General features: G+C 43.7%; 1 protein-coding gene across 1 annotated transcript in view; it reads left to right on the top strand.

Annotated features, from left to right (window-relative positions):
• The window catches only part of LOC126195755 (serine/threonine-protein phosphatase 6 regulatory ankyrin repeat subunit A), a 427,181-nt gene that overhangs the window by 91,534 nt on the left and 323,274 nt on the right, over positions 1 to 12,373 (top strand). Inside the window, exon 2 of the mRNA XM_049934383.1 lies at positions 7,294 to 7,399. Within this exon, the coding sequence (XP_049790340.1) occupies positions 7,294 to 7,399 (106 nt within the window). The remainder of the gene's footprint in view (positions 1 to 7,293; positions 7,400 to 12,373) is intronic.

Raw genomic sequence — 12,373 nt, forward strand, 5'->3', positions numbered from 1 at the left:
CTGCGAATAAGAAACATTTCCGTTCCGTATTCGGAAAAACCGTTTCGGGGGTGGATTCTAAACACTTTTATGGATCCAGAAATGCAATTTTAAGAAAATCAATTTTTTGAACCAAAAGGTAGAAAACCTCCTCTTAAGGGAAAAGGGTGAGATATGGGAAGGAGGCAGGTGATGTGGTGCCAGTGTGACACCATTAACCCACGTTACGTATGTGCCATGAACTTGTAGAGCTCTGGCTGTTCTCCTCTTGCTGCTTGCGGGGTCGTCGAGCCAGAGGGTGTCGTCGCCACGCTTTTCGACCATTACAGAGGAAGTGTGTAGCGCCTTCGACGGAAATTTCGAATTTTTGCGTCTCAGTGGGAGAAATGACGTTGTTACCCAAAAAAGTGAACCTTTAATTTTGTGGTGCAGTGTATTTCACATATATTGTACACATATTTCTCCTGCATCTGTAGAAAATTTCGGCCTGCAGTTTCACCTCAGCTTCCAGTGATGTGCTGGCTCGTTTTCTCACTCCTGGTAAGCGACATTCGCGCTGATCTCCAGATTCGCCAAGCTGCATTATGGTGAGACATACCCACATAGCCAGTACTCGGTGGCGGCGACGTTAATCTGTTACATAGTTGCCCTTGTTTTCCGTTCTGCTTAATCTGACCGATAGACTTTCGTTTGTTTTGGGGCATATTGACAACAGTAAGTGATCGTCGCTTGGAGAAAGATGGCTGTCGCTGTCAGCTATATCTGAGGTATTCAGTCCCGTAGCATGATCCTTTGTCCCGAAATACTGTGTTTATTAGCTTGGTTTAGTGCCCATTCTCGTGACCTGGCTGAGACAATGAATAATACGCATAAGAGAGATGCACCTCACGTTTTTAAATTATTCCAGGTCAGATAAAATAGGAAAGAAACAACAACGGGTCGTTTTAGAAAATTTTTAGACATCACCGCTTCTTATCCGCACACCCGTCTCTAGGGTAGTAGGCGTATCTCACTTCCGCAGTATTTTTATACAATTAATGAGTTGTGTGTACACAAGATTTGGTTCAAATTGCTGCAGACATTCCTGAGCTATGTTTCTATTTCGCCCCCATTTCACCCCACCCGCTAGGTCTACGGGACGTAGTGGGTTTTCCCCCACAGCGCTTCTTTGCTGATGGTAATTGGATATGTGCACCGTGTTTCTTGAAATCGATCTTGTGGTTACAGTGAAGGGCCATAGAAACTGGTATACCTGCCTAATATCGTGTAGAGCCCCTTCGAGCACGCAGAACAGCCGCAACACTACGTGGCATACACTCGACTAATGTCTGAAGTAGTGCTGGAGACATTTGACACCATGAATCCTGCAGCCCTGTCCGTAAATCCGTAAGAATACGGGGGGTGGAGACGTGTTCTGAACAACACGTTGCAAGGCATCCCAGATATGCTCAATAATATTCATGTCCGGAGAGTTTGGTGGCCAGCGGAAGTGTTTAAACTGAGAAGAGTGTTCCTAGATCCACTCTGTAGCAATTCTGGACGTTTGGGGTGTTGGAATTGCCCAAGTCCGTCGGAATGCACAATGGACATGATTGGACGCAGGTGATCAGACAGGATGCTTACGTACTTATCACCTGTCTGAGTCGTATCTAGACGTATCAGAGGTCCCATATCACTTCAACCGCACACGCCCCACACCATTACAGCGCCTCCACCAGCGTCAACAGTGCCTTGCTGACATGTAGGATCCATCCACTCGATACAATTTGAAACGAGACTCGTCCGACCATGCAACATGTTTCCCAGTTACCAACAGTCCAATGTCGGTGTTGAGGAGCCCAGGCGAGGAGTAAAGCTTTGTGTCGTGCAGTCATCAAGGGCACACCAGTGGGTTTGCGGCTCCTCAGGCCCATATCCATGATATTTTGTTGAATGATTCGCATGCAGACACTTGTTGATGGCCCAGCATTGAAATGTGCAGCAATTTGCAGTAAGGTTGCACTGCTGTCATTTTGAACCATTCTCTTCAGTCTTTCTTTGGTCCCGTTCTTGCAGGATCTTTTTCGGTCAGGAGAGACGTCGGAGATTTGATGTTTTATCGGATTCGTGATATTCACGGTACTCTCGCGAAATGGACGTACGGGCAAATCAGACCGCAGCGCCGTGTTCTGCCTGTTTACATATCTGCGTATTTCAGTACGCATGCCTATACCAGATTCTTTGGCGCTTCAGTGTAAGTATATTCACACATACATCATTGAACTGACAATTAGCTAATTTCACCTCGTTGAGCATTACTAAGCAACATTACACAAAAAAGTTATCAGCCGCATATCACGATCCACAGAGCACTGTAACAGGGTCATGAATTAGCTTTAAATGGTATAACATCGTTAAAAATAAATACACAGCTCACAAAGAACGGGAAAAAACTCAGTCCATCGGTTTAGTTTGGACAGGATGGGGCATGGATACCTGCTAAACGTCGCCAATAGCTGGATACGTTTTTATTTTTCTCCTCGTTTAAACAGGGCAGGTGTAAGGCCTTAGTGACATAAACTGCCGCTTGGGGGAGCCAACCCGAGAGAGGCGCCGCAAACTGCAAGATTTCTGTACGGGTAGTACGACAATTAGTGCCGATAACTGACACATGTGAAAGTGTTCGAAGGAAAAGTCTGGGCTCCAAGCGGTAATTCGCCTGTTTGGAAAAATGTTCGCCAACTGGCCCTGCGTGTGAACTTCAGTATCGGTAGTTAGAAACTGTAATTTTCATCCAGGCTACACTGCATTGACAGCTTCTCGCTCTGTTCGCATATTTTTCTCTTTCTCACACGTCGCCCTTTCTTGAGAGCAGAGACCTTTTTTTGCTCTCGGACGAACAAGCTTGTGATTTTGCCACATCCATCACCCCTCCTGTAGTTTGCGACCAAATATACGCCGCACCGTAAGGAGGCATGCGTGCTAAGCTCCATTACTCTGTCCGTCGTTCCTCTGCCACCTGCTGCCCTTTAATTTTCAACACGTCTTACTTGTTTTTGCTGCATGAAGTCGCTATTATAGTACAGTCAGGTACAGCGCGAAACACGGAGGGCGCCGATGCAAGCGAAGGTCACGGAAGTTGGTATACGTGCGGAAGGACGACGCAAGAGCCGTTCAGTCTCCTCGGCAGAGTTGTCGCAGCGAGGGAAAGCTGACGTACGCGATCGTAGTTTCAGATCGTCAAGTCGCGCCTCGCCTCGCTTTCCTGGGGAGTTCGTCGCGAAGAGCCTACCGTAATACGCAACGATGAGCTCAGCATAGTATAGCAATTCACCTTAGGAAAATGTGAGTATGCTTTGGATACTGATCTGGTTACCCAGTGGACAGGACCAGCTACCTAATACTCTTTTGTGTCGGGATGATGTATCATAAAAATTAGGTAACGTTGGAAGTGTTAATTCGTGGGGAGGATGTCATTAGATATGAGATCGATTCATCTCCCTCATAACCCTCGTATACCAGTATCGCTGTGACGTTTGCTCTGTGTAGTGACTAAGACACAGTCACATGAAGCCAGTAAAATTTTGGTAATATTTGCTGCCATTTCTCCTCGTTGAACGGTTCATTGCTGTTTACTACGTACGTAAGAGTGACTATTACTCGTCTTTTGCAAGATTATTTTATTTTTATGTCTTAACGAGGCATATTTGACCTTTTTTGTCAGAGAAGCTGATTGCTGTAATTAAAATCTACATAAGTATCAATATTTTGTTTTTGAGTCATTTATATTTACATTTCTAAGCAATCATAGCAGACCTTTTATTAACTCATTATTCACAATTTGATGACTACGAAAGCTTTGTGTGCTTTTGTCGATCGATACTCATCTTTACATAACTACTGCTGAAGTTCACTCACAATTTGCAGAAGGACGTATATTAATAATTGACAAATAATTATTATAATAGCTCTTTTCCTTTATAGACCGTTGATGATATCGGAAACAATTAGGTGAAACATGGTGCTCGAGAAAAAGAAGTGAAAAGCACTTGCAAAGTAAGAACAGTAGTTATTCTCACCTAGAAGATAAACACTAACGAGCAACCCACTAAGGAAAAATGGTTGCTAACAACAACAATATAAGTACCGCATGTGAAGCCTTTCCGCCACAGAAAACACTCATCCACTGAATATAGCACCATTAACTGTGGAGTTAGCTTAGCTCAATGCTACTGTCGACAGCGTCACGTGATGTTGCTGTGCCGACGTTGTTTACACGTTGCGCTATGATCGAATGTTTAATATTACACGGATGCACCCTGTTCTCGCACATTTATTTATTACTAACGTCAATGCTACTGAAGTGTTGCTGCTAGGACGTAAACCGATATTAATCAGAGGAGGAAAAGTTATTTTTCATAATTAGGTATCACTAAGTTCTGTCTAAAGGTGTCGTGCTAGTTAAGGACTTTAGTGTGTTGATGACTGTAGACACTCATTGAAATGGAGGCATAAGGCTGTAGGACGAATTTATGTCGCTGCATGCCCATATATTTATGAGACAAGTGTTTGATCAATGCGGAAGTGTGCTCTCACCCAATCCGTTGATTGCGTATGCATTTCGAGCAATTTTCATAAATGGAGTGTCTGAGGCATTTTATCCGTCTTACACAGATTTCGAACAACTGTGCTTATTTTAAAGTAATCACAGTAGGAAACTGTACTATTAATACCTATGACATGGTGAATGATTAGGTGTGATTAACGTTTTAGTTCCATTAGATGAAAGGAGATTTATTAAATGGTACCCGCAAGTAAAGTGGAAGAATTTCATACACAGAAATATCTGAAAATGTATTAAATCGCTATTTGCTACGTATCAAAGTTTCAAATTCGTTGTCTTTCAAGACATTTTTTGGCGTGCTTTTGCTAACAGTAACATTTCATGATGATCCCATAGAGCAATTTATCAAAACAGCGATTCTGTAATACAAACAAATTTAGTGTAAAATCAAAAATTAGCAATGGCTATTCCATGTTTTCCTATAAAAATAGCGACATTCAACCTGTGACTCAACGCAAACAATTGGAAAGCCTTTGCGATCAGCTGTTTAAAATGTAATGCCAGCTTCGTTCTACATACAGAACGCAAACCGTTGAGATGAAGATTGACGCGTGTAAAAAAAACCACGGTACTACAGAACGGGATGCAGATCTTTAGATCTGCCTTGACAGATATTTAGTCTCACACACAGCAATACGAGGTGGAATCCCAAAAGTTTCCTAAATTTGAATTTTGCGCGCAAATGGTTACGAGTTCACTGAACTACCGCTAGATACCTCTCCGCACATCTGTCTTGGTTCAGTGCATCAGCACTTGTTCTTCTTCCGCAAGCCTAAAATCAAATCGAAAAGATGAAGCTTTGGCGCAGTGGAGGGGATTCAAGCGGAAATGCAGAAATTATTAAACACACTAAAAAAATGGCAGAGACATTGAAATTGATGTATTCGCTGGCAGATTAAAGCTGTGCGACTGATCAGGACTCGAACCTGGGACCTTGCCTTTAGGGAACAAGTGCTCTACCGACTGGGCTATGTCTACATCTACATCTACATACATACTCCGCAATCCAACATACGGTGCGTGGCGGAGGGTACCTCGTACCACAACTAGCATCTTCTCTCCCTGTTCCACTCCCAAACAGAACGAGGGAAAAATGACTGCCTATATGCCTCAGTACGAGTCCTAATCTCTCTTATCTTATCTTTGTGGCTGTCCGCGAAATATAAGTTGGCGGCAGTAAAATTGTACTGCAGTCAGCCCCAAATACTGGTTCTCTAAATTTCCTCAGTAGCGATTCACGAAAAGAACGCCTCCTTTCCTCTAGAGACTCCCACCCGAGTTCCTGAAGCATTTCCGTAACACTCGCGTGATGATCAAACCTACCAGTAACAAATCTAGCAGCCCACCTCTGAATTGCTTCTATGTCCTCTCTCAATCCGACCTGATAGGGATCCCAAACGCTCGAGCAGTACTCAACAATAGGTCGTATTAGTGTTTTATGAGCGGTGTCCTTTACAGATGAACCACATCTTCCCAAAATTCTACCAATGAACTGAACACGACTATCCGCCTTCCCCACAACTGCCATTACATGCTTGTCCCTCTTTATATCCCTCTGCAGTATTACGCCAAAATATTTAATCGACGTGACTGTGTCAACGCTACACTACTAATGGAGTATTCAAACATTACGGGATTCTTTTTCCTATTCATCTGCATTAATTTACATTTATCTATATTTAGAGTTAGCTGCCATTCTTTACACCAATCACAAATCCTGTCCAAGTCACCTTGTATCCTCCTACAGTCACTCAACGACAACACCTTCCCGTACATCACAGCATCATCAGCAAACAGCCGCATATTGCTATCCACCCTATCCAAAAGATCATTTATGTAGATAGAAAACAACAGCGGACCTACCACACTTCCCTGGGGCACTCCAGATGATACCCTCACCTCCGATGAACACTCACCATCGAGGGAAACTTACTGGGTTCTATTACTTTTGTTTTTCCTTCTTTTTAAAAATGCTCCGTATTACACAAGCTCACCATCACGTTCTTCGGCATCACTCAGAAATAAAATGAACATTCTTCTGCAGAAATACTTTTTTTTCTCTTTATTAAATGATATAACTGATGTAAGTCTCTTCACAACTAAATATTTGAGAAGCTTAACTGTTCATAAGCGTAAATGGCCTTCTTTGGCGCTAAGGGGAAATAATTGTGTCGTCCAATATGGTGCAGAAAGAAATGTAGAGATACAAGTAAAATTCGTTAGTGGTGATGGAGATAGAGGAATGAGTAACATATGCATAGCACTGTAATAGAACACTCGGTCTGGTTTCCACGCAGCTAAAGTAAACAACTAAGGACTTATGGTTCAAATGGCTCTGAGCACTATGGGACTCAACTGCTGAGGTCATTAGTCCCCTAGAACTTAGAACTAGTTAAACCTAACTAACCTAAGGACATCACAAACATCCATGCCCGAGGCAGGATTCGAACCTGCGACCGTAGCGGTCTTGCAGTTCCATAAGGACTTATCACAAGTTCTTTTCCTTTAGTCTGTCCTTCTCTGTGTACGAAAGACAGCGTAACATACTTGGGCAGCAGTACAAGGAAAATACTGTTGTAATCAGTGAGGATGTATCAGTAGTGGAAATATCCTTAGCACTTAATCTAACGTCACTTGTTGGCTAATCAGCGCGTTTCAGCGTGTTATTCATGTTGCTGCGTTACAGTTTGTGACGATGGCCTGTTCTGCAGGGGGAGGGCCAGACGGCGCTTCACATCGCCGCCGGCGAGGGCGATGAGGCCCTGGTCAAGTACTTCTACACGGTGCGGGCCAACCCCTCCATCATCGACAACCAAGGTACGTAGGACACGCAAACACTGCCAAAGCCACTGCGTAATTTTATTGTAATCTTATAAGCGTAATTCAACATACAAGGTGTTTCCCCTCTGTCAGTTGCTCCCCCTATCTTCTTATTCGAGTTTAGACATGACCTTGAGGTTATTTCACATCAGCTTGCTCTATGTCTAGAATGCAAGCATGATCCTGTGCATGCTTCCTCTTAGTGTCATCTGGGTTTCCGAAGCCACAGTCATACAACAGCTCGCTGTGCTGTCGAAGATAATGATTGTTAGGGCATGCGAGCAGAACCTCTCCCGGTACTCGCTTTTCGGCTGAGAACATTGCAGACACGGCCAAGATGTGATCTTTTCTTGGAGGTAGGTTTTTGCATTATTTAGTAACAACGGGAAAGGGACAAAGTCTATTAACATTTTAGGGAACCTGGGAACCATAATTCCAATAGGTAAATGTCGCACCCTTCTTCCGTGTGGTAAACACAAACGGCGCCTGTTCAGATGTAAACCTGCGCAAGAATTTTCACGAAGTGCAGCAAATATAAAGCCGGTCAGTAACGTTATATATGTTTTTCTAGTGTAGAACATTGTGTGTAATCTTCTTGCCCGCATAACATGGTGCTTGGTGAAGTGAAGCATTTCGGAAAACTTCTAAAAAGCTTCAGGTGATGAAAGTTCGCTTGTGTACTACCAGTCGAACATAACCTCAACTGAGTCTAAGATAAAAAGTAATAAAAAGCTATATTAGCCAGTCAGTGGCGTTAGCGTACGGCATGAAGCATTAATACAAAATTGTCAAGGCTTTCGTGGCCACTTGTTGACAAACTGCCTATTGGCTTCTGTCTCGGGTTCTTCGGCCGACGTTCATCTAATCATTTTACTAACGTTTCGCCAGCACGACTGGCTGGCATTGTCAAAGCTTCACCCTCCATTGCCGGTGGTGAACTGGAGCCGAGCTCGCGGCCGCAGACTATATGTACCTGGCGCGCCAACGTCCGAGGGCTTCTCCGCGGTCATTTCCGGTGCGGTTCTCCTCTTGCTACCTGCGCTGCAGTACGGCAAGTCAGGATCCGTTTACCTTAAGGCTTTCCTCTTTCTTGTTGAAACTGTTCGAGTGTTTTTGTATTTCTACAGATTCTCTGAACAAGTGGGTGTGATAGTGCTTCCCTACAACCAGAACTTCCGTGTCAGCGAATTTTATTACGTGGTCGGTCTCACTCAGTGTTTACTCTGCCACGGCCGATTTTTCCACCTGCCCCAACCTGCGATGTCGCTTATGTTCTTTGATGCTGGTGTTGATTGATTGTCCAGTCATTCAGACATAAACTTTTCCACATGTGCATGGTATACGCTATATTCCCAACATTGCAAGTGGGTCCCTTTTCTCCTTTGCCGGTCTAAGATACTCTTTGATCTTCCTTGTCGGTTTGAAAGTCGTATTTACGCCATGTTTGCGCAATATACGGCCGATTCTGTCCGTCACTCTGAGAATGTATGACAGAAAGGCCGTACCCGACATTTCTTTTTCTGATTCCTTACTTCGCCGAGTGTTTGGCTCTGTTACACTTCTCATATAATTTCTGGAGTACCCATTGCTCCTCAGAACACTTTCCAGGCGTTGCATTTCGCGTCTGAGGTGCTGCGGCTCACATATTCGTCCTGCTCACGTTACGAGCGTATGAATCATGCGTCTTTTCTGGCTTTGGTGGTGGTTTGGTAGTTTGTGCAGGTATCGGTCCGTGTGTGTCGGTTTTCGATACACGCTGTGTCCCAGGTTTTCACCATCACTTGTGACCAGTACATCTAGAAATGGCAGTTTTTTGTATTTTTCTACTTCCATTAACTTCTCTCCCCCCCCTCCCCATCCAACTTAAAATGATCTTCGCTAAGTTGACGCATTACTTTTTTCGTAGCTATACTTGCATATTACTAAAATATGCACTTTGAGTGATACAGTAAAGATCTCTCCTGCCTTGGAGAGCATGAGTGACAGGCGCTACATTTGAATGTATGAGCGGCTTGTGAGTGTGAAACCATGCATGTCCATTCTTTGAGACGCCAAAGTTCTTTGGGACGTCGTAACCGTATGAAACAAAGCTGTAGTGATGAGTTCATTGCACATATATCTGACTAGTGCTCTTTTACCTCATTTTTCATATGCAGGAAATATTTGAATTATTTGTTATAAATATTCCAATATCTGCCTTCCTCTACATTGTGTGTGTGTGTGTGTGTGTGTGTGTGTGTGTGTGTGTGTGTGTGTGTGAGAGAGAGAGAGAGAGAGAGAGAGAGAGAGAGTCTGAATGTATTCGAGGGTCCACACTTGTATTTAAAGCAACAAGTGTACGTTAACTTCTAAGTTACACCAGTAGTGCTAATAAATGAGCCGCGTGTGTTTGTAATGTAGAATAAATCTGTAAGTGGTTTATCAAATAAGACAGACTTGTTTTAGTTTCTTTAAAGTGCTATTTTACCTTTGTACAAAGGTCCAACTATAGTCGTAGCAAGTGCACCTTAACCTGTAAATTAGATCAGTACTGTTAATAAGTGAGTCACAAGTATATTGTACTGCTATACAACAATAATGCAAACACCTCAGACGCGGAAATAACACTGTGATAATTAATTTGAGAATCCATTGTAGCTTGTAGCAAGTGGGATTCAAAGACTCATCAGCAGTCTTACTTGGACGCCAAGTGGTCTACAGAGAACAATATGGCCGACTCTGGGGCAAGAGCACCCATACTGGGTGGCGAGAGGTGCTGCAGCCGCCCCTAGCTTTCAGGGGAAGGAAGAAATATAGTGCAGTCAGGTGTTTTTCTTTCAACAAAGTGATTTACATCTCGGTATTAACGCAGGTTTCTAACAGGGTCGGAACTGGATCATTTCTGTGGGTATTCATGAGCGGCCATTCGCCTTCAAAACCATTAAAAATATTCCATACCCGAGATTTTGCCCCCTACAAACTGTATGGAGCGCCCGTGCGCGGGCGCGCGAGTTCGTACGTGTGTGTGTGTGTGTGTGTGTGTGTGTGTGTTAGCTTAATAGCAGTGTGATTAGTTGGTATCGAGGGAACAGTTGTAACATACGAGGATGAGGGGGGGGGATGGGAAGAAGAGGGGGGGAGGAAGGTGAGGCACGGTGATGTTACGCATTTGCCCCGGTCCCTGTATGTTGGTGAGCTGACGGTCAAGGTCAGTCAGACAGTACTACGCTTTCCTATTATCACGTGTCGACAGTTGCGACTGGGACAGTTGCAATAAATATTAAAAAAAAAATAAAAATATATGTGAATGTCCATATGTATGTACACCCTACATTTGAATGTGTGGACGATTTGAGAGCGGGGAAGCATGTGTCTCTACTCTTTGCGGTGTCAAAACCATTTCAAACAAAACTGTACTGGTGAGTTCTGTGGTGTCACCGCCAGACACCACACTTGCTAGGTGGTAGCTTTAAATCGGCCGCGGTCCATTAGTACATGTCGGACCCGCGTGTCGCCACTGTCAGTGATCGCAGACCGAGCGTCACCACACGGCAGGTCTCGAGAGACTTACTAGCACTCGCCCCAGTTGTACGGACGACTTTGCTAGCGACTACACTGACGAAGCCTCGCTCCTTTGCAGAGCAGATAGTTAGAATAGCCTTCAGCTAAGTCCATGGCTACGACCTAGCAAGGCGCCATTAGCCTTACATAGCAATTGATACTTATCGTATAAAGCATGTCTCATCAAGAACGATGTATACAACAAGGATGGATTAAAGTTAAGTATTCCAGAAGCTACGTACTTTTCTTTATAGCATTCATTACGTATCCTGTTTCAGACCTCACGCCATCCTTCGTGTGTTTATAGCGTGCATTGCGGTCCCCTCAAATCACACTGTGTCGGCACTTCTGTCGACACAGTGTGATTTGAGGGGACCGCAATGCACGCTATAAACACACGAAGGATGGCGTGAGGTCTGAAACAGGATACGTAATGAATGCTATAAAGAAAAGTACGTAGCTTCTGGAATACTTAACTTTAATCCATCCTTGTTGTATACATGTGTTCAATGTGCATGCGACCTAAATCACTCAGATGGTGACAGCTGCTTTTTTGGCGTTTTCCTCATATGCATAAAATATTTCGACGCAATGTCCTCAATTATTCGTTATAAATACTCCAATATGTACCTTCTTCTAGAGTTTTTGCCCTCTGGAGCTCCCTATAGAATCATGCGAGTTGTTTTTTTTTTTTTTTTTTTTTTTTTTTTTTTATTCTCAGACATGTCCTGTCGGCTTACCCCTTTATCTAATTGGTGTTATCCACACATTTCTCTCCTAGTCGAATCTGCGGAGGCTCTCCATATTCAAGTCTGAAATGACTTCTACAGTCCTTACTTATTTTCATTCAAGCAAGCAATTTATACCGACGTATAGCTATTGTAGCTTCTGACTAACTTAATATACATATTACACTTCTTCAGAGGAGTTGTAATATCTGTTTCCTAGATTATTGTTTCCTTCTCACAGGAATCTCATTCTTCTACTGAGATGTGTTGTACACGGAGAGGTAGCGGAATCGCTTCTGTTCTGTCCTAATTCAAACTGTAACCGGGGGGTCTTTGCACACACAATGACTGCTTGCTAACTCGTTCTGAGTACAAAACAGAAATTCTTAATGATTGGAAGTTAAAGTCATTAACGTCCACATTCTACAAACTGCCAAGTACCACCAAGACATTCAAAGTGTAGCCACTGTACTCGAGAGTTTAATTCTTACTGTCTGTCTGTTGCCTGAGTTCCCATCTCTTACCACGCATTGAGTATGAGCTCCATTCTCGCCGTCTTTCACTGGTGGAGACGCTTATCTGGAGAGGCTTCCCCCAAGCCATTCACAATTGCCTCCGTCGCTTGCATATGAATCCTTTCTTTTATAGAGCTATTTGTGTGCAGTCCTCAAGGGTTGCGCGCCTCTCCTCTCTAGGATTGGTC

The sequence above is a fragment of the Schistocerca nitens genome, chromosome 7 (genome assembly GCF_023898315.1).
Source record: "Schistocerca nitens isolate TAMUIC-IGC-003100 chromosome 7, iqSchNite1.1, whole genome shotgun sequence".
NCBI lineage: Eukaryota > Metazoa > Arthropoda > Insecta > Orthoptera > Acrididae > Schistocerca > Schistocerca nitens.